Source organism: Gobius niger (genome assembly GCF_951799975.1).
Source record: "Gobius niger genome assembly, chromosome: 20".
NCBI classification, from domain to species: Eukaryota; Metazoa; Chordata; class Actinopteri; order Gobiiformes; family Gobiidae; genus Gobius; species Gobius niger.
The window spans coordinates 5512386-5538581 of NC_136871.1; the positions used below are offsets into that span (position 1 = coordinate 5512386).

General features: G+C 40.6%; 1 protein-coding gene across 2 annotated transcripts in view; it reads left to right on the forward strand.

The window, feature by feature from the left end:
• Positions 1 to 26196, forward strand: part of LOC306980053 (proto-oncogene tyrosine-protein kinase Src-like) — a 69394-nt gene that overhangs the window by 38022 nt on the left and 5176 nt on the right. Inside the window, exons 3-10 of one of the 2 annotated variants that reach the window (XM_079579280.1) lie at positions 4513 to 4612; positions 8641 to 8658; positions 11238 to 11336; positions 13745 to 13848; positions 20212 to 20361; positions 22186 to 22341; positions 23450 to 23629; positions 24868 to 24944. In XM_079579280.1, the coding sequence (XP_079435406.1) occupies positions 4513 to 4612; positions 8641 to 8658; positions 11238 to 11336; positions 13745 to 13848; positions 20212 to 20361; positions 22186 to 22341; positions 23450 to 23629; positions 24868 to 24944 (884 nt within the window). The remainder of the gene's footprint in view (positions 1 to 4512; positions 4613 to 8640; positions 8659 to 11237; positions 11337 to 13744; positions 13849 to 20211; positions 20362 to 22185; positions 22342 to 23449; positions 23630 to 24867; positions 24945 to 26196) is intronic. The other variant, XM_079579281.1, reaches the window with a different exon arrangement.

Genomic DNA, 26196 nt, shown 5'->3' on the forward strand with positions numbered 1-26196 from the left:
TATCACATTAATAAATCAGGTCCATATGGATATTTTCTCACAGCAGATTGTTCAGTAAAAGTGAAAAAACGGCAGTTGTAGCTAACGCTAGCTAGCCGTTAGCATTAGCCCGATGCTAACATGTAGCATCAAGTTAGCATTCTCCATTTTTTAAGTATTTATGGGCTATTGAACCACTTTTCTCCTCCCCATGTCTTTGTTTCTTTATTTAGTAGAGAACTATATCATAATTCAGCCTTTGTTAAAGTAGTTTTTGAATAATTAAAGAAAGTTTAGATTTTTCTCAATTGTTTTCCCCCTTAACTGTTTTCAAACATGACCATATATGGGCGATTCCAGAGATGCCGTCTGTATCTATAGGGCCTTTCATCTTGGGACTATACTAGTGAGGATTTAGCTTAATGCCACTTTCACAAAACACCTGGCACCATCTTAATTTTGATCAAATAAATTAGTTTTACAGCATAGACTTTTGTTGTGGTATTAACTCCTAATAAAGTTGACCATAGACTTGGCAAGCGTTCTTGGTACTCTGGAGTTGTAGAAGTGACTAGCATCTCATCCATGAAGTTTTGTGAGTGACTAATGATCTTTTTTTAGCAGACGGCCAAATATACAGCGATCCAACAACAACTCTGTTTGCGGGAGGCCAAAGCACTCACTGTCAGCCACTTATTTATTACCGCTTTGTTGCACCCTTAAGCACCGTGCTACATCAGCTTTCTCACTGTTAACTTTGACTTGACTTTGATTTTTCACCTTTGTTCATCCCCAATTCATCCAGACTTCGAGATCATAAAGGGTCTTTATAACTGCTATGTATTATTTTCATTTTATTTTTTTATTTCATTCAATTATAAAGCAGAACAACCGAAATTAAAGGAAAAGGAGCAGCAATAAGTCATAACTGATGATGTCGCCTCTTATCAACACATAATCATTAAAGTGCATATAACACAAAAGACACTCTTTTTGCTAAAACATAGTTAACACAATTATATTTAAGATTTTGCTATAAGTTTTACTCAGCTTTCTTTAGTTTGACCTTTTTTGTGATGTTTATAGTTTCACTTCCTTATGGGACACGGACAGGAAGTGACATAGATAAAGGCAAACTCTTCTGTCACTTCTGCCAGTAGCTTAAAAATTCAAATAAAAATAACTTTTCTCTTTTTTATTAACCTCTTAACCCCCACCTGAACCGAGCACATGTTCTCCAGTTTGGCTTCACCCAAATCTAAAATCCTCTTGAACAAAGAGCAGGAGGACATGTGGATGAAAATTCAACAAAAAAGTGACCAAAAAAAGTGATAAAAGAGCAACAAAAACATGATTACAAAGTGATGAAAAGGTAAAAGAAAAAAAAAGAGCAACAAAAAAGACACAAAAGAGCAACACAAACATACCGGAAAAGCAGCAATAACACAATAACAAACTGAGGAAAACATGACAAAAAAAGTGTAACATTGAAGATTTAATATTCTTCTTAAAGGGACTAGATGCAAGTTGGTACTTTTATGCTCTCTACTGCCACCTCAGGTCTTTTGCGTAACTGAAGTCTCCATATTAAGCTCATGCATGACGGCACTTCGGACCCTTTTAAATACAAAGATAATCCTCCAAACTTGTCAAACATTGTCACTTAGCCATATTAATATGACTCTTTGTTTTAGTAGTTTTGTTTTTGTAACTGGAAATCAGTGTCTGATCTCCCCATGCTGCCCCCAAGGGCGGATTTATGAAGGGGCTTACAGGGGCTACGCCCAGGTGCCCGGCCGTTTGAATGGCCCATGGGCATACGGAGAAAAATGCGTGCTCTGTCCTGGCTGTAAAACTAGTTCCCTCTCTTTGCATACTCCCTCACATTTATCAGATGATTTTTTTTACCTGAGAATTAACCAGGTCTAAACCAGGACTATACCAGGTCTGAATCCGTACTAAACAAGGTCTGAATCATTTTCATTAAGTTGACCCTGGGAAAAAACATGTGCCTACTGGTCTGTTGAAATGCATGAAAAAGCACCAAAACGCACCATTGAAATAAAGAAGATCACTGTGGGAGAACCCCCAGATCCCCCTTTTAAATGTGTCCCCCCCCCAGTCTGGCAGTAGCAAAGGTTCTTCCACGAGGGCTATGGAGCTCTATTTTTTCACAAATTTGTCTTTTTTAGACGTTACTTCTGCATGTTCAAATAAAAAACAACAACATTCATTTATCCTTTAACTGTAGAGAGAGAGAGAGAGAAATCCGACAGACAGGCATATAGTATATGTACAGATGTTGTTAAGAAAGAGAATAAAGAAATATTGATTGATTATGTGGGGCCCTGAAAAAACTTTAGCCCCAGGGCCCATTTTACTTAAATCCGGCCCTGGCTGCCACTCCCATCACTGCTGCGCTCAGAGAACATGAAACAGAAGCCGCTCTCCTCTCCTCTCTCACTTAACTTATAAATAATAGAATAAGTATAGTTAATAAAATAAGATGAGGAAGAGCATACCAACCATTTTCCGATTGTTGTTGAGGGAAACATCCGACATAAATAAATGAGAAACATCGTAACACGGACACGTAATAAGGCTCCATAAACAGACAGAAGCTGCGTCACAATCCGAAAATATGAATATTCCCGCAAATATTCGACCAATCAACGCGAAGCAAAAAGTGTGACGCCGATCGTCCTCTCCCAAGCATAAAGTGCCACATCTGAGTCACGTCTTCGTGAAAGGTCGCACAGTGTAAAGAGCTCCACATGAAGTTGGTGGGGACAAGACCCAAAGTAACACCTTTCTGAGTGACAGTGCAGGATTTCAGAGGCAGTTGTGGTGTATAGGTCTGGGCTCGTGCTACATGAATTTTAACATTTTTTAAACTCTGTGTATCATCCCAGCTGAATTATTGAAGCGTACAAGTGGTATATTTCCATGTCCATCTTTATTTCCATTTTTTATGACCACCGTTAGAGCTAAAAGGTTAAACACAAGCAAATTACACTCATGAAACAATCTTAAGCATGAGCATAAACATAAAACAGACCATCACCTTTTCTCTCCCTTCAGCTAGAAGCCAGAAGTAAATCGGTAAACCGTTAGGCATTTTACACATTCTCCCGCCATGATGATAAAAACATTTAAGCACTTCCTACAATACCGGAAACTACGTAATTTGTACAGGAAGTACTTCAAAATAAACCATGCTCCGCTACACTCTGTATAGTCCCTTTAAACACATGAATGGACTTGGAATGTTTAATTTTACAATCCCACAGACTGACTCCTCTGATTGAGATACATCTTTTCTTTGCAGCTTATTTAAACCTTTAAACTTTCTCTCTTGGTCAATCTGTTTTGCAAATTGTCCAGTAAACTTTCCAGATTATCTTTTGTCTAATTGTATAAATATCGTATTTGTCGGGTCTCTGTATCCACTTCCACTGACTTGAGGCCAATGACTCTCAATGAGTTGCTGTGACTTTATAGTTATTATTTATTTGAGTGAAACTGTATCTTTGTTTACATTAAATGGTAATTAGCCACATGCGTGTTCGGTTTCCCGACACAGCGCTTCTAATCAATACAGCGCGAAGAGGCAGGAGGAAATATGACGTCGAAATACGTGCATTAAAACTTTTCTAAAGACAGTGAAGAGGTGGAGATTTACGGACAGGAACATGTTTGAAACAATGGACTGTACCTACAGCGCAGACGGAGCCTCCAGAACCACGATGCGTAAGAGCTGATTAATCAACAGAAATCTTCAGGCTTTTCGATGTTTTAAGGCGTTCACACAAAATTTACAGCATTTAGAGGCCATTTTACGCATCCGCACACAGCCCAGTGACAGCGGGACTGAAGGCTACGCGGACTTTACTTTGAGCAGGGGCGAATCCGAGTATACAGGGGCTGGGGCATTACAGGGGAACCACTGACAGAAAAACCGCCAGAAACTAACAAAAATAAAAAATATTATTTTATATTTATCTTTCAGACTGCAGGGAAAAGCAGCTCATATTTAAAATACTATATTTCATATTTTTTAAGTAGCCTGTTTATTTATAATACATATATTTTGAATGTTGTGGCGTTTAAATATGAATTAGACTTTAAATCCAAATCCATGACTTTTTAAAAGTTTGATTTTAGCCTAAATTTTCTAAATTACGGTATCTTGAGAAAGCACTTGTTATTTTCAAGATTAAACATATGAAAAGACACGCTGCCGTTTGTGACTTGAGGTGACTTGCCGGCTAAAGCAAGACTTGACTTGACTTGACTTGACTTGACCCCATGACCGATTGACTTGGACTTGCTTGAGACTTGGACCTTCACGACTAGGACTTGACTCGAGACTTGCATTTAGTGACTTACTCCCACCTCTGCCACACAGTATTGACCATATCATGTCAAAGGGATAATGCTGAGTTCACGTTGATCAACCATTGCCTCTTCACTGAAATTAACATCATATTTAACCCGTGGTAGTAACATTTCTTTGCATGTGTCTATTTGCAGGAGGCGTGACTACATTTGTCGCCCTTTACGACTATGAATCCCGCACGGCCTCGGACCTCACATTCAGGAAAGGCGACCGGCTGCAAATCGTCAACAACACGTAAGTCGCCACCTTTAACTTGTTGTTTTTCCTCCACGTTTCGCCACAAAAACACGAGCAAACGGAATGAGCTACGACGCGAGTGAGTAAGTGAATGAGACGAACCCAGACGCTGAAAAACCCTCCATCTGGCGCATTACGCACTGCAGGCTAATGATCTGCTTCTCTCCTCAGCTACACTTGTCATCATAGACTTTACACAGATTACCGCAACACCCCAATTACCTCCTCCGCGCGCTTATATGAAAACAACTTAACATGCCAGACGGTTCGACACAAAGACGGACTAAATGTTTGGCGGGATTTGAGAGGGAGAGAGTTGTCCTGAAACTGTCTGGAGGTGGTAAATCAGGACGATGGTGTTTTTCCAGTGTGTTCTCTATGATCTTGTCCCATTATCTTCTGCCACATGTCCGCTGCCGTTATAGTCGTACGTGTGGGGCCACAAAGCAGGGGCTGGCAATGTAAGCTGGAACAAAGTATCACTAATCAAAGCTGTGCAGCATTTCACTCGGTAAACTGAATGAATTACAAGGATTTGTTTAAATCAATGGGTTTCTTCTACCCTGAGGCGCGGGCGTGTTCCAAGATGACAGAACCAGGATTCATCGAAAAGAAAGGGGTGAAAGAGCGGTTCAGGGAGCATGAGATGGATCGGCCGCCACGGAGTCCAGATTTTAACCCTTTTGAGAATCTTTGGGATGTGCTGGAGAAGGCTTTTCGCAGTGGTCACACTCCCCCGTCGTCAATAAGCTGAATGCCCATCTTGGGTCGCCAGTTGCATTATGGGTAATGGAATTAATTTTGGCTACCAAACAATAGCTTAAAGGGGCTAGATGCAAGTTAGTCATTTTATACTCACTACTGCCACCTCTGGTTTTATGCGTAACTGCACCTTCTGTATTAAGCTCGTGCATGACGGCACTTCGGACCCGAATTAACACCTTTTTGAAGATTTTAGAGGCAGTTGTGGTGAACAGGTCTGAGCTCATTCTGCACATTAGGACATTGTTGGAACATGTAGGGGGAGGAAAATACTTGGTTTTAACATTTTTTAAACTCCGTATAGTCCATTTAAAGCAACGAAGAAATCTCTGATTTGGACCGTTTTAACCGCTGGAAAGCAGTGTTAATTTTGACAACATATTTTGATTTAGTCTTAGTCTTTTGACTAAAATGTAATGTAATTTTAGTCGAGATTTAGTCGAAAAAATCTTTTCAATTTTAGTCTAGTTTTAGTCGACTAAAATTGCATGTCAATTTAGTCGACTAAATTTAAGACGAATTTAGTCGACTTTGCTTTGATAATATTCATTATAATCATATTTAATCTTGTTCCTCTGCTTCATGGAGCTGCTCCACATGAACAAAGCTCAGAGCTGATCCTTTGGCAGTGACTTTACATGATCTGAGGCTCTTTCAGACGGTCAATAGAAGTTTGGATGATTTTAGTCTCTCCTTTTCATTTTTATTTAGTCTTATTTTAGTCGACTAAAATATCTGGACATTTTAGTCATAGTTTTAGTCTCATGAAAAACTTTTAATTTAGTTTTAGTCCAATTTTAGTCGTCAAAAATAACACTTTGACTAAAATTAAGACTAAATATTTTAGTCGACGAAATTAACACTGCTGGAAAGTTGATGATTTAAAGTGTTTTTGTCGTTGCCGTGGAGCTCGTTACAATATTAGCATGAAGTCTATTTTTACATCCAGGGCTGCGTACGGAGATAGACAGAAACTGAAATAACTGAACAGCCGTTCATATGAAGAGGTGCTTCAAAAGTGGCGTTCACTCCTTGTTCACATAGTTGGATTCACTATGTGAGAAAAGCATTTCTGACCCTTGAAGGCGACTGTTGGACAAAGTGCAGGGTCTGAAACTGTGGCCTCAAGTCGCCGCCATTCAGAACATTTAAGATAGAATGAGAAATAGAAACATAGAATCCTTCTTTTTGTGTCAATAACGAGGTGTACAGTAAACAAAATTGTGTGACTCCAAGATGAATTTAAATGATTTAAAAAGTGACTTCCGAGTGCGCTCTCTGGAGGTCGCGGTCTTTCTTCTCTCTATTTTGGGATAGTGATGTTTTGCACAAATCAACGATTAGTTTAAGAAAAAATCACCAGCCATGAGGTGCTGATGGGAAGTCACAGGCTATGTGTTAAAAACATTGCGTTGGATGTAAATTATTGACTGGAGGAAACATCTGTTCATTGAGGTAGGACTTTTTATCGGCGAGAATCAAAAAAACAACACACGGCCTGTTTTTTTATACTATTTTTTGAGCGGCTCGTTCAAAATCTTGGTGCTATTTCCATTTTAATTTCGTGTCAAAACATAAACACTATGATGAGCAGGAAGTTATCTGAATTCTTTGCTGCTGACGCGATGTTTTTAACATGACGCTGTGACTGTAATGTAATCTTGAGCTATTTATTTTTTTGGACAAGACACCGCTATGAACTCATAGGGAAATCTGGAGACAGGAAGAGCGTCCTGGGGATCCACTCGGAAGTCACATGACACTCGCAGGAGCATCTTATCTGGCTTATGTTTCGACTTTTACTACAGCTTAGTTGCTCTTTTGACGTAAAAGAGTTTTGACATCAAACCAATATGCAAAAAAATGTCTTTGTCGACTAGTTTTGAGTCTCTTTATTGAATGATGCATGCAGTTTACATTTATGATGGATCTCAAAGCAGTGTTTTAGGCCCATATATTAAATGTACAGGTATCGGTTTAGACTCCTATCATTGTTCATTAAGTGTGTGCTAATGCCAAATGCATTCCAACAATAATCCGTGGAGCAGATGGCAATATAAGGGCTTCTAGGAATCATTTGGATTTTTTATTTCAAGATAATATAGTGGGGGGAAAAGGATCATGTAAAGGCTGTACATTTACGGACAAATCATGTCTCTTTTCTCTTAAAGAGGGGTATTATGCTTTTTTCAGTCACATAGCACCAGTCTATATCACACTACAATGATGACCAAACCTTCTGTTGGTCTGTAAATGCAGTAAATTAGAATAACTGCCTTGTATAAAATTGCTCTCTCAAAATGGCTGTAGCGAATGTCTTGAAATAGGCCTCTGTCTCTTTAAGAACCTCTGACCCTTTCCGACACGCCCCCTCCACACGCTGTCTGTGGCATCAGTGAGGAGGGGGTTTCAAGTTTCAAGTTTAATGGTTTTGTATAGCCCAATATCACAACAGAAGTCGCCTCACAGGGCTGCACCAAACATCAAGGCAATAAAACAGAGCAATAAATATGACAATTTAAAGTTCAGGTGAATCCAGCCAAATATAATGTCCAATAGGAGGTAGCGACGAGCGGCGTGGGCGTCCCCCGTCCTTAGACTCTCCAGCACGGCAAGGAAAAACTCAAAAACCCGGCAGGAGAAAAGAGAAACCTTGGGGAGAACCACAGAAGGAGAGATCCACTCCCATGGACGGACAGGCTATAGAGACCCAGGGCCGAAGGATCCCTCAGCAGACGGGCCAAGATCAGGGGTCCTGCTGAGGAGCAGTGGTTGGTTACTCGGCTGGTGACGAAAGCTCGGAGGCGTCTCCAGGAGGTGGGGGCGTTCCTAGGAGGACTCAGGCAACCTATCCCTAAAATGGCCGCCATCAGAGTTTTTACAGATTACTCAAAAATACGTGAATGTGCCAAGGCAACACTTCAGGCATGTTTTTAATGAGGGAGTGACATAATAACATGATGTAAAGCTTGAAAAAGTCGATTTTGCATAATACCCCCCCTTTAAATTTGCACATTACCTGTAATACGTTTATATGGGACTTCTATGCCGATAAAGCTATTGAATCAGCCCCGTCTGCCTCCGGTCCCTGCGGTGTGGCCCCACGCTGCAGCGCTGCTCTGTCCTCCCTCAGTGCTGCTGCTGCCGCTGCTCTCGTCTGCTCTTGTTTTGTTTTTCTCGTTGCTTGCCGCGGTGTTTTGATGTATCGCTCTCTGTCTGTCTCTCTCCTCTTCCTCCTGCTCCATGGTTTGGTTTCTTCTCAGGAAAAAGTACAGCTTCAGGTCAGTAACATTCAACTCTGTAAATCCATTGCTCAACCTTTTGTTTCCAAGTTCTTTTTTTCCACTTTCTCGCACACATCCACACGGATAAAGCAGTAAACTTTTTTTTTTTTTTTTTTTCTCACATTGCGAGTGAAACAAAGGGTTGTGCTTGCCTTTCCATTTTCTCTGAGTACTTCTCGTCCTTGTGTGCACTTAGCTCTCTATATGTGTTTGTGTTTGGGCATTTAAACTCTTTCACCGGCGCTTTTCTGTGGATGACCTATACCTATAAAGGCATATTGGGAGGCATGTTAATGTAAAATACACCAGTGCTACAATGTTATGTTGGTCTCTGGGTTACCTTTATCTGCATGGACACAAATACAAGTGTACACATACCGTACCTCAAGGTCAAAAGAGAAAAATATCTGCCAGCATTGAATGAGGCTCTGCTTTCTGCTTGTGTTCATCTGAAGAACCAAAACACTTGTAAACATTAACAAATGCTCAGAGTTAAAGTGATAGTCTGTAAGTTGAGATGTCTAACACATTTAATAGATTGTGCTTAATTGACCCCCACGGTCCCCATTTCGACGTAACACGAAAAATATTCAATCATATTTTTTCTAAAGTCCTTGGCTGATTTCAGCAGCTTATCAAAGTCCCATCACTTTGACCAATCAGGCGAGGTTTCCCGTGAATCAGCCTGTCAGGTCCAATCAGAAGCCAAAGGGGAGGAGCTTGATCGTTTCCTGTCCTCATTCCTCATTTTGCAAACTGAGAGTGGCTTTCAGGTCCAATCAGGAAGGGATGTACGGACTATAATGCTGCGTTCCAAACATTTGACCAAAAAAGTGATGAAAAGGGAAACGAAAGATGTGAAATGAAACGCAACAAAGGAGTGACAAAAAAATCCGTCACTCCGACTTGGAAAAAACGTGGCTAAAAGGCATGTGACGGGTGAAAATGCAACAATTTTTTTTTTACAAAAATCGATGAAAATGTGGCAAGAATTTGATTAAAACCCGACAAAAAAGTGAAAAAGTGACGACAACGTGAGGAAAAAGCTCCATTTAGATTTTTTATAGGTCTTAGTTTTTCAAACGAGGCATTACACTGGCCTTATGGAGAAAATGCACTTGGTTAAGGCGGGACAGAAAGACAGTTGAGATAAGACAGTTAAAAGGAAAATATGGAACTACTAGTGCTGAAATACAATTAGAACAAATGCATACTATATAAATATATTTGATTATATTACAATGAAGTTTCACTGTGAACTGTTTATGATGCTTTAACACAGGAGTGTCAAACTCAGTTTGGGTCACAGGCCGCATATAATAGAGAAAATGTTCCCAATAAATGAATAATGATAAGCTGTGATTTCGTCAAAGCCCCAACTTGACTGTAGCTTCATTAATAACAACGGCTTGCACTTTACAAGCCTGTGTCACAAGTTCCTCAAAGTACTACACAAGCCACAGCCGCCCTGGGGCAGACTGTCCATTTGCCACGTAGCTATAATGTGTTGTTCATATCCTGAGCTCTATTTTGGTCAGTGCCCTCTGCTGGACACGTGTGGAACTCTTTCATTTAAAAAAAAAAAATTTAATCCCCCCTAGTGGCTAGAATGAGCATTCTGGTTATTCTCTAAAAATCATAACTCCGCACAGGAATGGGCTCGAGACTTACTTTTTTTTTTAACATACTCAGGAATTTATGCTCTTCAGGGCGTATGTTTGACACCCCTGCTCATGCAGCTCAGATATCGTTTGATCCTGGTCGGTTTCCCAACTCCCGACATAACTGGAACACTGTGTAACTTTAGATAAATGATCTGGGAAGAGGTTTATTTTACATGTGGAGAGACGTTTGCGTAATATGTCATTAATTTAGTTGATTTCTTATTTGTTCAATCAGAATGGAGCATTGAGAATATATGATCTGAGTGCGGACCCTCTATAGTTACAGATTTTTTTCTCTGAGTCATGCCCTTGCTGAATAAAGCTAAACAAAAACAAAGTGAACCAAATCTCTAGATATTTTGTAAACTAAAAAGCTACATAAATAAATTAAGTAGGTCTATAAGCTCCCAACGAAACCATTTAATTTCTCCCTTTCAATCGGACGACCCCAAAACATAAAAATAGATCTATTAGTGTATCTCAAGGCTAGTTTTTCAATAACTTAATTAGCCTTTTAAATCACGGTCCATCATGATTGATCATTTATTCATGACCAAACTAACTTTTCCATCGTACATAAGTCTGTCCAGATTGAAGTAAGAATGAGTCATCGCTAAACTTGAGAACAAACCAATGCAAATTAATAAATGATGAACTTCACTCTGTTAGACCAGGGCTCGTGCGTGTTTATATCACTTTTATGTTTGAAATGCAGCATCTTTTTTGCCCCCATAGTGTGAAAGTAAGATTTTGAAAAATATGCTGGTTGCCTTTTGAAGCATATTTTTTTAATCGGTTTTGTTGTTGCACTGTAGAGTAGAGATTGAGAAAGCACTTGGAGATGATTGAATGCACAATATGGGTGTTAATGTGACAATCTTTTTGAATGTCTGTTTCTTTTTGCCATTTTAGAGAAGGCGACTGGTGGTTGGCCCGCTCCCTCACCTCCGGACAGAGCGGATACATCCCCAGCAACTACGTGGCGCCGTCCGACTCCATACAAGCTGAAGAGTACACAGCATTTCACTTTTACTACTTATATTGTTTGAATAATGCAGATGTATAGATACAGACGGCATCTCGTCATAGAAGGGGGCGTGGCTTTGCCGAGGGGGAAAATAGAATCTTTAGAGAAACACAATTTTCTACTCCTTTTAGCCATTTTCTGGTGAAACATGAACTTATTTATCACACATAAATAAAGTCAGGTGTAAATCGGGCCCATATGGACATTTTCTCACAGCAGATTGTTCAGTAGAAGTGAAAAAACGGCAGTTGTAGCTCGCGCTAGCTAACCGCTTGCATTAGCACGATGCTAACATGTAGCATTCTGTTAGCATTCAACGTTATTTATGAATTTATGGGCTGTTGAACCACTTTGCTCCTCCCCATGTCTTTGTATCTTTATTTAGTAGAAAACTATATTCATAATTCAGCATTTGTTAAAGTAGTTTTTGAATAATTAGAGAAAGTTCAGATTTTTCTCCAAATTCTTTTCCCCCTTAACTGTTTTCAAACATGACCATATATTAGGGATGGTCGATACCACATTTTTTGGAATCGATACATACCGATACTTTTGGGGTCTATTTTCTCGATACCGATACCGATACCGATACTGGTCATTTTTATACGGGTGAATGTAATTCAATCAACAGACATTTCTAAAACTGGTTATTTTATATATTTAATAGGTACATTTAAATGATATTACTTTAACTGGTTAATTATACAATGTTAATGTGAAATTAAATACATAAGCAAAGTTTAAAAGTAATACTTTAATGACAAACAGAATCTAAACCAGAATGATATGGCTGGCTTAATTCAATCCCCTGCTCCTGTGGACTGTTTTGGCTCAGAACAAAGATGTAAATTGTCCTTTTATGTTGAAAATTGCTGCCACGCCTATTTTTTACATATGCAAATTAGTATCGATGCTTTTTGCCCAATATCGATACTTAAAAAGTAGCCGTTTGGTATCGATATATCGATACTGTGGTATCGATCCGCCCATCCCTACCATATATGAATGATTCCAGAGATGCCGTCTGTATCTATCATGGGAATCACAATTTTTCCACTCTTTTTAGCCGTTTTCTGGCGGTCTATGAACATATTTATCACACACCAATGAAGTCAAGCTAAAATCAGGTCCATATGGATGTTTTATCACAGCAAATTGTTCAGTAGAAGCAAAAAACGGCACTCGTTAGCATCGCTTCACTAGCGTTAGCATGTACCATGAAGCTAGCATAACTTCCTGGTTTGCATTGTCCGTTTTTTTTAAAGTATTTATGGGCTGTTGAACCACTTTGCTCCTCTCCATGTCTCTGTATTTGTATTTAGTAGAAAAATATAGTCATACATTCAGCATTTGATAAAGTAATGGTGGAGAAATGGGATAAAGTTTAGTGATGAAGTTTCTCTGCTTTGTTTTCCCTCTGGCTGCTTGAACATGTCCATATATGGGCATTTGCAAAGATGCCGTCTGTATCTATGGGATCTCCTCAAGACCTCTGCCAGACCTCCTTAAATCCTGGTTTAGTCTCAGTTTTGACCTTATTTAGTCCATGTTTAGTCCTGGTTTAGTCTTATTTCCTGCATAGACCTGATAAAGAGGTTGTGTGACGTTGGTATAGTCCTGTTTTGTCCCCCTTTTTTTAACTTTTACTTTAGACTTTTAGACCGGAGGGGTTTTAAATCCATAAACTAGGCTTTATTTTTGGTCAAATCTTGATTATTTTGTTGTCATTTCCAAAGAGGCAAGTTTGGAAAGACAAGGCATCAATCTGAGAATAATAGAATAGTTTTACTTGTGAAATATGTTTTATGGAACTATAGATAAACCTAAACCCTGAACTCCCATGTTGATAGATATAGGGAAACAAGACTAGCTTTTCTCAAACACTTTTGATTTAGATCTGAGATATGGGGATTTGCAACTTTTAAATTCGAATACAGATTATGGAAAGGGTCCACTTGAGCTTCCAAAGTGCTGTATGTGAAAAGCAAAATTCAGGTATTCAATGGTAGACCGTTCTTTGTTTTCTTCAGTGCGTTGTTTATTATGGAACTTGAGCAGCAGAACAGGAACATTTTTACAGGACATGCCATTGTCACGTTGTTGTTGTAAAGTGCACATCATCTTTTTATAGAAATAAAAACATGTTTTGCTATTACTACTTGTTGATTATTCCGTCATGAATCAGTTTCTATGTATCCCTTGTTTTATATAGTCTGGCCTTGCTTCAGTGCAGACCCCGTTTCACCTTGGCATTCACTCAGCTCCGCTCTCATGCTGAATTAACCTTTAGCCAGTACTTGTTTTTGTGAGTGTGATAATGGTCTTCATCTAAATGCAGGCTTGGAGCTCAATAGTAGCTTGTCTGTGTCTGATCGGCCCCTCTCGTCGGCAGGTGGTATTTTGGGAAGATCACTCGGCGGGACTCGGAACGGCTGCTCCTGAACCTACAGAACAGACGAGGGACTTTTCTGGTGCGGGAGAGCGAGACCACGAAAGGTAAGAACAGATGTGGTGCACACTATTGCTGAGACCCTGTATATTAATATTGCGTGACAACAGGGGCGGACTGGCCATATGTCCATTCTGGAAGAGCACAGAAGGGCCACTGGCTCTAGGGCCACCGGTTCCGCCTCAACCGAGCTTTACCCAAATCTAAAAGCTAAAAAGAAAAGCATCAAAATAGCGAGAAAAAGAGGATGAAAAGTCAACAGAAACGTGAGAAAAACACAACAAAAAATGATAGAAAAAATAATTTAAAAAACAACAAAAATATGACAAAAATGTGGCGACGTGACGAAAAGTTTCCATCACTTTTGGGAATACTTAGTTTTAACATTTTTAACCCCTGTTTAGTCCCTTTAACTTAAAACTTTTCTTTGTTTGCCTTTTTATTGGTCCAAGTACACTGCAAAAAGTGAATATCAAGCATTGGCTTAAATGACTTGAATTGAGGAAATGTATCTTGTTTTGAGCGGTTTTCACTCATTTAGACACTTTTCCTGATCGGACCAAGTTTACTTTGCTTGTTTGAGGACATTTCAGACCAGTTCTGAGGTAAATGTCGCTTGAAATAAGAAAGTAAAATTGCCAATGAGATAAGACCAATTTTCTTACCCCATTGGCAAAGAAAATTACCTGAAATAAGGACGAAATGTATCGAAACGAGTCAGAAACATCTCAGAACAAGTGAAATAATCTAGGACAAATGCCCAAGAACTTCTTAACTAGTCAAAACAGCTAAAATTTGGATTATTGTGCTCAAATTCATATGTGTATACTGATTAATTACTTTTTGCAGTGCATTGACCTGGTTTTGATCTTGTGTTACTTTGTGTGAGACAGACATTATTTCCACTAAATTACGATATGAAAAGAAAACCTTTATTCGGCCCACACGGAGGAGGCGCTTTGTTGCAACAGCCAGAACGTCGTCAAGTAACAAGACAGCGATAAAAAGCAGCACAACTTCTAAAGAACATCCGAGGCCATTGTACTTCATCTTATCAAGAGAAGTAAATAAATCAGTTTGCCCTCTAAGCTCAAGTGTGAACTGAGGAAGTGATGCAACTACCCACAGTCCCCTGAGTGTACTCCACGCTGCAGAAGTACTTCAATTTAAGTGTCTCTTAAGGGAGAAGGTTTGAAAGGGGGAGAAACTGCTAATTAAGTCGTTAGCTGTTTTTGACGCAAGCCTTTGGCGCTTTTTTATGTTTTGGGCTTGTACTGGCATCTTTTCAAAAAGCAAAAAGAAAAACCCAACATCTTAATGAGAGACGAGAATAAGAAGCATTTATGAAAGTATCTTCAGCTAAAAATGTCATGTTTACTGTTTTAATTGACGTCAATTTTCTGTCTTTTATTAACCTCAATTGAGCACGTTTTCTCTAGTTTGGCTTTACCTGAATCTAAAAGCTAATTGAAAAGAGCCTTGAAATGGAGACGAAAGCATGCCGGAGGAGCAACTATAACACAATTAAAAAGCAACAAAAACACAACTAAAAAGTGATGAGAAAGCCACAAAAGGCCGACAAAAACACAACGAAAAAGTTACAAAAAAAGCAACATAGATGTGCTGGAAAAGCAACATAAACATGACAAAAACGGAACAAAAAAGTGACGAAAACACGACAAGTAACAAGAATTGACAATGAGCTTCATATAGGGACTGCAGTTACGCATAAGACCTGAGGCGGCAGTAGTAAGCATAAAATGACAAACTTGCATCTAGTCTCTTTAAGTCTTTGTTGTATATATCTGATCTTGCAGATGCAGTGATGTAGTGCTTTGTCAGGTCAAAGCTAAGACAACAGCATTAATCTTTTTCAAAAGACATGCTTTTCCCATCAGGAGCCCAGTCAAAAGACCAAACCACCAAAAAAAAAAAGAAAAAGTAGATAAGCATCGATCCATAGACTGTATGTATAAATGGACAGCTCCTCCTCACTCCTCCCCATTTACCATAATGACCACGCTCATGGGGGAAATCATGGAGGATTTACAGACTCCCCCTCCCCAGCTCTGACGAAGCATGTTCCTAAAAGGGCATAAGGGCGGGATCTTCCCTGTAGACTCGGCCCTTGTGTGACGTGTAGCTCGTGCAGCTCCAATGCTAACAGTCCGACCCTCATTCAAGATTTTAAAAATTCTTACGAAAACCAGCCTGGACCCCTTAATTGTAACTAACCCAACGTTGTCACAGGAGGAATATCTAGCTCCAGATAGTTCCAAAAAAATTGGGACCAGGCTTTGAAGTTGTTTTTAACGTGTCTAAAGTCCAATGCTTTTCAATGGGGAACTAGCGGCGATATGGAGGTACTACAGCAATGGCGGCATCTAGTGTTGCATCCACAAAGGGGCCAAAAACACGGTGATGAAAAAGTTACTATGAGTTTTGAAGGTTGAAGCTTTCAATCAATCAATGGTTTTGTAAAGTCCAATATAACGCCGTGGTCGAAGTGGAGATTTTTATCTGTTTTCCTCCTTTTACATCTTAGTTTTCATGTCAGATATAAAAATGACAAAACTCACCCGCATGATGTTTATTTTATGATGTTTTGTCTGCGAGGTGGGGGCAACCCGGAAGTAGCTGCTGCGCCGCGTAGAAAGGCCGTCTTTCCCGCGGGTATTCATTCATAAATATTGACAGATTTTACATCCACGTGTCCTGCTAAGGGGCCCCGTGATGACGCTTTCACCCAAATATGGTATTTTTCCTCCTACGAGACGCTGGTGCGGAAGAGTCGAAGAACGGGCCGAGCATGCGCACTCGCTACAAAACTTCAGGGCTGGTTTTCTCTGAATGAGAGAAGCTGCACTCGAGCAGAGCCTGAGCCCTTATAGAAGCTCCCACAGACTCCAAACTTTCCAGTCTGAGATCTAACAATATTTTGAAGGTTTTTTCAGAGGGATTTTTTAATATCTAATTCCTAGCCTGATTTATTCAGCTTTGAAACCAAAAAAACAGGCGGAGTTTGAGTTTTTACAGATTTTTTCACTGATGATTAGTTTATTGAAAAACTAAACAAAATATCCAAAATCCCCTCTCAAAAAATCTTAGTTACTAATATGTCAATAAAATAAAACCATAAAATTTAATCTGGCTCAATTCATTATTTTGATTTCGTTGCCCAAAATATAGGCAATTTTGGCCATTTTAAGGCTCAAAATGCCTTATTTTTATGTGAAAACATAAAATGACAGAAAAAATGCAATACATTTTGTTCTCATATTTATATCTGTGATGTTCAGCAAAAGTTTCAAATTGATATCTCTACATTTATTTTTTTCCCTATTCACCTGCAGTGTCTCGCCTTAAGGCAATAAAACAATGTAAAGTTCAGGGGAATTTAGTATCCAGGCAAACATAAACATAACGTAGCGTAAGCGTCGGCAGCAGGTGGTGACGAGCGGCGCGGGTGTCCCCTGGCCTTAGACTCTCCAGCACAGCAAGGAAAAACTCAAAAACCTAGGGGGAGAAAAAGGAAACCTCGGGGAGAACCAGAGGAGGAGAGATTCACTCCCATGGACGGACAGGCTGTAGAGACTCGAGGCCGATGGGAGTCCCTGAGCAAACGGACCAAGATCACAGACCGTCATGTCCTCAGTGTCCAATTCCAGTGTGCAGGGTTTCTCTGTTGGATCTAGACAGACAGGAGACGCCATGTGAATAGTAATGAACAGACCACAGATAAAAGAAACATTCTGTCATAATAAGACAAAGTCTGCAGTAAGAAGGACAAGAGGATAGCGCTCAGTGTAAGGTACTTCCCACAGCAGTGTTTCTCCTAAGGCAGCTTTACTTCACGCTTCAAATGAGGCGTTACACTGGCCTACAGGCTGGCAGCTCCAGTCCAGAAGCTTTTAGATTTGGGCAAAGCCGAACTGGAGAAAATGCGCTTGGTTCAGGTGGGGGATAATAGGTTTCTCGCTCTCTCGTAACAGTATGTGAAGAGAAAAATAAAACTGCTGTAGTGCATTACGGCGGGGAAACAGTGGGGAGTAACTGGGTCGCACTCCGACAGGGTACAGTTTCCCCGTGGCTTCGAAGCGATGCACGTCGAGAAGTGGGAGCAGTGGGCGGAGCTCTGGCAGGAGGCTCGAGGGGCCCTAGGGTGCCATCTGTAACAGATATGAGAGATGAGCTGAGCTGGGAGACGGGGAAGAGTGACTGCATGTGTCGGTGAATCTTCGGAGAGCAGCCTTTGACCTAATTCAGCTCAAGACGTGAGAACAGGACGAGTGAGTTTTGATTGATCTTAGGCTGATGGGGTTAGAAAAAGAGGAATGTCTATATGCAATAGATATGGATGCTGTGCAAATGAATACCTGCAGTAAACATTACAGGGAAATGAAAGAACTTATAAGCATTACTCTTGGCGGGGCGAGGAACAGTTTGTCAAGAGCAGCATTATGTGTCTAAAGAATGAGATCATCAGACGACCTCTATGTATTGTACAACCATGTTATTCCATCAATAAATTTGTTTCTACTTCCCTGAGGGCACGGACAGATTCCAAGTTGACAATGCCAGGATTCATCAGACTCGAATGACGGTTCAGGGAGCGTGAGACGTTATTTTCACACATGGATTGGCCGCCACAGAGTCCAGACCTTAAGCCCATTGAGAATCACTGGGATGTCCTGGAGAAGGCTTTGAGCAAAAGTCTGACCCTCACCCATCATCAAGAGTGAAAAATCAATGCAACACACAAGCAGGAACATATGTGACGTATCATTCATGCACAAACTAACCCAAAGTGCTTTTTCAGACACTGCAAAGACGTTTAAAATACAAGCGATACAATTCACCATTCACAAAGATGTAAACATAACTTAAATTTAAGAGTAATACTGGTTATAGAAGTGCACATATTTGACATATTAAGTTTACACAATGCGATTGTTTCACTGCCCCTGATGCAGGACTATGAGCATGTGCACTTAGCCATTAGCTTGTTTATAGTTTGACGACAAAATGGTAGCGGCAAAAACCTGCTTTTTAACCTCTCAATCCCCGCCTGAACCCAAGCACATTCTCTCCAGTTTGGCGTTTCTCACAATCTAAAAGCTTCTACAGAAAAGTGCCGAAAACATAAGAAAAATGTGGCAAAAAATGCGGCAACAATGCAAGGAAATATATCCTTCTAGATCAGTTATATAGGTCTTAGCTTTCAAATGAGCCTGTGTCTGTATAGATACAGACGGCGTCACATCATTGAAGGGGGCGTGGCTTCGCTAAGGGGGAAAATAGAATCTTTTGGGAAACACAATTTTCTGGTGGAAAATGAACTTATTTATCACATAAATAAAGTCAAGTGTAAATCGGGCCCATATGGATATTTTGTCACAGCAGATTGTTCAGTAGAAGTGAAAAAACGGCAGGTGTAGCCAACGCTAGCTAGCCGCTAGCATTAGCCCGATGCTCACATGAAGCATTATGTTAGCATTCTCCGTTATTTATGTATTTATGGGCTGTTGAACCACTTTGCTCCTCTCCATGTCTTTGTATCTTTATTTAGTAGAAAACTATATTCATAATTCAGCATTTGTTAAAGGAATAGGCCACCGTTTTTACATACTGAGATATGTTCTTACCTTAGCTTTGACGAGTTCTTTAGGACCTGTCTGATCTTCACCCGTGCCTTCAATCACGTAAACACAGCGCAGATGGCGTTAGCATTTAGCCTCTCCCTCTCTCCTCTATAGCTTCACAACAGGTCAAGATAGAAGCTACCAAGCTCTTCCACGTTTTCCCTATTTAAATATGGTTACGTGAAGTGTTACACTACAAAGGATAATTACACAAAATTAAACAATGTGGATTTTCTAAGCGGATAAAAGGGGGAACTATATTGTAAGGCGTAATAATACCAGGAGTAGTTTGGCATCCGCGCAGTAAAGTGAAGATTACTGGAGTCTTTTTGTGCATAACCTGCTGGGTGAAACCAAAGCACCTGGACACAGAACGCATGCAAACTCCACCCAAACACGGCCCTGTATCAAACACATGGTTAGCTTGACTACAGTGCTGCCAATATGTGGAAATCAAAGGCAGTTGAACACATTGCAACTGGTGGATGGAAATAAAATGTGATGTTATGAAATGCCCCGTTTGCAGATTCCTATCACTCTCCCGGTCACCTGTTTAGTCTGGGTCATCACTCTCCCTTGTCTGCCCCGTCTTGCCGCGGTGTCGTTTACTGGGGTCACAGGGGCGCTCCCTCTCCCAGCTGTCTGCCGGAACGTCCCGCGAAGCAGCTGTCGCCCTTCTCTTTCTCCACACAGCTTCACGGCTCCCTCTGTCTGACCTCTGCCCATGTGTTTTATTTCTGTTTTTTTTTCTTCCCTCTCTTCCCCCAGGGGCGTACTGTCTGTCTGTCCTGGACTACGACAACACCAAAGGCCTAAACGTCAAGCACTACAAGATCAGGAAGCTGGACAGCGGAGGCTTTTACATCACGTCACGCACGCAGTTCACCAGTCTGCAGCAGCTCGTCTTCCACTACCGCAGTTAGTATCGCACAGCCATCACACACACAGGGGTATATGAAGGAGAAGCATTAAAGTATTTGGACTTTCTATTCAGATTTTATATGATTATCATTCCTTGGGTTTCTAATTGGTTTCTCATTTCAACCTACACACATTGTTGCAAGACAAAAGTAGTCTCTTGAAGCTGTGATAATGAACACTTTTGAGTTTTTATTAGCATTAGGGTTATGCAATCAGAATCAGAATCGTTTTTATTGCCATTGTTTGTAAACAGGTTCACAAACTAGGGATTTTTCCCGGTGAAGACGTGCAACATTAAACATAAAGCACAGCGTTTGGATAAAAATAAGCTATACAACTTTAAACTATAAGGCTTTAGGGGCATGCATAAGAATATTGATTATTGTGTAGGTGTATAAAGTATATATATATTAAGTGATAAAGTAATAAGTGATAGCAGTGGATCAGATTACAGTCTGTACTGAGTTACTAGGTCTCTTTATTGTTCATGAGTCTGATGGCGGAGGGAAAAAACTGTTCAAGTGGCGGGATCTATGGGTCTTGATAGACCGTAGCCTCCTGCCTGAGGGGAGAGGGGTGAATAGACACAGACGCCATCTCGTCATAGAAGGGGGCGTGGCTTCGTCAAGGGGGGAAATAGAATCTTTAGAGAAACACAATTTTTCCCTCTTTTTAGCCATTTTCTGGAGGAATATCAACTTATTTATCACATAAATAAAGTCAAGTGTAAATCGGGCCCATATGGATATTTTCTCACAGCAGATTGTTCAGTAGAAGTGAAAAAACTGCAGTTGTAGCTAGCGCTAGCTAACTGTTAGCATTAGCCCATGCTAACATGTAGCATCAAGTTAGCATCCTCCGTTATTCATGTATTTATGGGCTGTTGAACCACTTTGCTCCTCCCCATGTCTTTGTATCATTATTAAGTAGAAACTATGTTCATATTTCAGAATTTGTTACAGTTGTTTTTGAATAATTAGAGAAAATTGACATTTTATCAAAATTGTTTTTCCCCCTTAACTGTTTTCAAAAATGACCATATATGGGCGATTCCAGAGATGCCGTCTGTATCTATAGTCCGTGTCCAGGGATAAATACTGTATCTTCTAACCACTGTCCATTACATCCATTGGGTAGAGTAGTCAAAATATGAGAGCAATGTTATTTTAAAGTTATTTTATTCAAGTAGAAGTAAAAAGTAGTGGCCCAAATAGTCACTCAAGTAAGAGTAAAAATTGTCTTTGTAGAAAACTGTACTTGAATACTATGAATGCTGAGTATTTGGGTGGCACGGTACAACTTATCTTCAGCAATGTACTGAAGATAAGTACTGAGCCCAAAAATGCATTGTTTAACTGTGATTTATGGAATGACAAGTCAATATCATGTTGGACTCACTATTTAACATTGGCCATTGTATCTAGCAGTGGTTCCCAAAGTTGGATCCGGGGCCCCCTGGGGGGCCTCAGAAGCACTACAGGAAGGCCCCCAAAACTTGTCTGCAAAACAAGTACATTGAAAAAAGTTAATTGTGAATGGAAAAAATACATTTATCTGGACAAATGCACCAGTTTAACCTTGCTAGATGTTCCTTTTAATGTCATTTTAGCTGTAAGATTATTAAATATTCCTTTAAATGGTGTAAACTATTATGATTTGGGGGGCCCGTGAGATTTTCTGAACAATAAGGCGTCCACGATGTCCCGGACTTTGGGAATGGCTGGTATAGAGAATTCAGATTACGCCCACAATGATAAAGTGTCCGTATATTCCAGTTTTGGCAAAAAGCCTTTGTCTTATCCTCACTCTCTTTGTTTCCAGAGCACTCCGACGGCCTGTGCCACGCCCTCACAGACGTGTGCCCCGTGTCCAAACCCCAGACCCAGGGCCTGGCCCGGGACGCCTGGGAAATCCCTCGTGAATCCCTCCGGCTGGACCTCAAGCTGGGACAGGGCTGCTTCGGCGAGGTCTGGATGGGTAAGGACTGCAGCTACTTCTATTTCAGCTACCTCCAAGGCTGTGGGAACCCAGGGTGCCGAGGGTAGCTGCGGCGCCCCCTGGTGCAGTGTGCGCATTGTTGGCAATATTAATAAATAAACAAGCACAGATCTTGTCCCTCAACACCGTCCAACCTGAATAGATTTTAGTAGGGATGCACGATAATGCCAATTTGAACCGATAATTCCGCATGTCCCGATACCGATAACCGATAATGACACCGATAATTATGTATATATATATTTGCACTTTATTTTGTGACAAGAACTCAATATAACAGTTCACAGTTCGGCCCAAAATGTATTAACTCTACCAAGCAATATCACGCTTCAATCGTGGGGCTATCGTGTTTATTTGATCAGAAATACGAAGATAATACATGGGTTTTTTGGCCCCGCTCTGTTCCAGTAACTTACGTGAGCGGATCAGCGATTCACATTTCCTCGTCTTTTTCTCATTTTGTTGCGGTGCTAATGTTGAAGTGACTTTGGTGTAAAAAGTCAAAAAACTCTTCCTTCACGGAGAGGGCCTGCACAGCTGCTTCGCTGGAATACTCATCGTATTTTTCAGCTAAAACTGTGCAGAAGTCGGCCGTGGAGAGCGTATATCTGCTGCTGTAAATGTGCTGTCCTGAGTCTGCAGCAGCTCCGGGCTGCAGGACGTGCGGGGCGGCGCCCCTGCCGAGAGAAAGGCAGCGGGCTGGAGCCGCAGATTCAATGTAATTTGAGCTTAGAATTATCGGGCCTAATTATCGGCCAAATTTTTTTTCGGGGATGGTGCCAAAATGCCAATAAATGCCGATAATTATCGGCGGCCGATATTATCGTGCATCCCTAGATTTTAGGCTTTCTTTCCACTGTCATACTGATGCTGCATCTTTTTCAACTGGATCTTTTTATTGATCATGTCTATACAAACGCTCTTAAAGGTGTTGTATCAAATTTTGTGATTCTTATCCTTCCGGTATGTTCACTCAAAACTAGAATAAGCATTATTTAAAGGTAGTTCATTAAGTCTGTAGCACACTTTAAACCCCATTGTTCATATGAAAAACAATCTGTGTCTATGCCCTTCCTTTACCGTCCAGGCACTTGGAACGGGACGACGCGGGTGGCCATCAAAACCTTGAAACCCGGCACCATGTCCCCGGAGGCCTTCCTACAGGAGGCCCAGGTCATGAAGAAGCTCCGCCACGAGAAGCTGGTGCAGCTGTACGCGGTGGTGTCCGAGGAGCCCATCTACATCGTCACGGAGTTCATGAGCCAAGGTACGACAAGCTTGTACTAGCTACAAGTACGATCTTCTGAATTCATCATCACCTTTAAGGTTAAAGCAGTACTAAGTAACGTGTTTACCTTAATAAATCCTTTTCATAGTCCCTGTGGGGGAAATACAAGTGTTTATGGAATGATTGGAGGGTCTTTCATCTCCCCCTGGTGTCTCTGGCCAGAAAACCATGTTTGCAACTTGACTGCCACCGGACCGGAGCCACCAATACACACTAATGGAATCACGAAGAAGAAGCTAACATGCTAACGGGCAAAGCTAACTGCGGGCTAACGTCACTTTAAACAGTATTTACAGTCAAGTTTGAAGGGCAAAAAATATTTTCATTGTATAATTGGATGTACAATATCCCTCTCTCCCTTCGCCTTTTCTGTCAGCGTAGTATTTACTCTCCAAGACAATTAATAAGTTAAAAAATCGTAACTTGCTACGACACCTGCAGTTGCGCTTATGGCCTCTAGGGTCAAGAGTTACTTAGTACTGCTTTAAAACGTTTTGGGTGTCTTTATCAGAGCTTGGGAATGACTTTTTTAATACACTGGAGTTTAAAATTATGTATAAATGTACACTTCACTTCTGGCTATAGGCTCGTAAGTTAATTGATTTTAAGTCTGGACAAGGGTCTGTCAAGAACTGTGGATTGTTTGGATGATTTGTGGACACACTCTTGAAGGGAAACTTTTCAAATTTAAGCAAAAGTAGCCATAGGAAAATCTACGTGTAGACTGAGCGACTCTCAGAACGGCATTATACGGACTCTGGTGTGTCCTGTGATCAGCTCAGTGAGATTCACGTCAAAAATGTGGAATCATTGGCGCTCGTGTCTTTATGTGTGTGGCAGCTAGAGAATTGCTGGTGCCTTGTTTTGTTGCTGCAATGATCTGCAGTGTTTTAATATTTTTCTTTTAAACATAAATATGGATCATGTGTTCTCACTTGTGTCCTTAATAAAGATTGAATGAATACCAGCATTTGACTAGCTCATCCTGGCCTTAATACTGTATACAGTATTTACCAATTTGAATGTATAATTTGAATGTATTGTCTTATAGTCACTATATTATGCAAGACGTCGAGGATAATACTTTTTTTATCCAGACATGGGGTCAGCTCAAACAGCTTAGGACTTGAATTCAAGACTGGATGAAAGGAAGGTTTAAAATGGCGAATGTGGTCTGGTGCTTACACATATTCTTTGTACATGATTTTGTTTTACAGGTAGCTTATTAGACTTCCTCAAAGGGGATGCTGGGAAAATGCTTCGTCTGCCCCAGTTAGTGGACATGGCTGCTCAGGTAAGAAAACGTGTCGTGACAAAAGCATTGGTGTTTATTAGTGGGATAGATGCTCCACAGTGCGAGGCGAGCGTGATGTGAGCTGAGGTGACAGTGACGGTCACACAAACCACAAGCGACAGTCACAAGTGTCAAACATGTTACGGCCAACGTGTAGCGCCTCAAGAGGAACTATGACGAGTTCAGCAGATTTTACAATAAAAACCTTATGGAACTTTTTATGTGGAAAAACAAACTTGGCTGTGTGAGTGGTCAGCATGGTGCCCAAGGCCGTGGGAACCCAGGGTGCTGAGGTCGCTGCAGCACCCCCTGGTGGATAGTTTGCGAACTGCAGGCAATATTAACCCCTTAACTCCCACCTGAACCGAGCACATTTTCTCCAGCTTTACCCCAATCCAAAAGTTTCTGGAAAAAAGGTGTGAAAATAGCAACAAAACTGAGACGAAAACAAGGATGAAAATGTGAAAAAAGTGAGAAAACATTGACGAAAAAGTGACAAAAAATTTACAAAAAATGACAAAAATGGACAAAAATTTGACAAAAAAGTGAGAAAAAATGGACGAAAAATTGATAAGAAATTGACAAAAAAAAATGTGAAGAATTTGACAAAAAAGTCACGAAAATTTGACAAAAATGAGATGACTGCCCAACAAAACAAGTGATGTGAGGAAAAATATCCATTTAGTTTTTTAGGTCTTTCAAATGAGGTGTTGCACTGGCCTACAGGATTTGGGTAAAGCTGAACTGGAGAAAATGCTCTCGGTTCAGGCGGGAGTTAAGAGGTTAATAAATAGGATTTATGCACAGAAAAAGTATTTTGGGAGTAAATTTTGTCCCTCAGCGCCCTCTAACTAAAATATCTTCCCACGGCTCTGATGGTGCCTTTACTTTCCATCACTGTGGCCTCTACAAGGCTCCAGGAGCAATTGTTTTCTAGGTTTTTGGGTGAGAGGGTCCGTCAGCAGAGAAAACCTACAAGAAACTCTAAAAACTATAGCTCCAAACGTGGTGGTCAGCTTCCATTAGTGCAGCTGCTTTTTGAAAGAGAAGAGGTCGACTGAGGTGTGGTTTTATATGACAGCCTCTCATTCATTTTCTCTCCTGTACATCTAAGTGTTCTTCCGTGCATTATGGGCTCTCACGGGTCAAACTAAAAAGTTTATTGATCCCATCGTGAATTAAACTATGTTCATGTCCAGAGAGAAGGGATGTACAGCCGGTCCCACTGTGGTGCGGGTCAGCCTTTGTGACC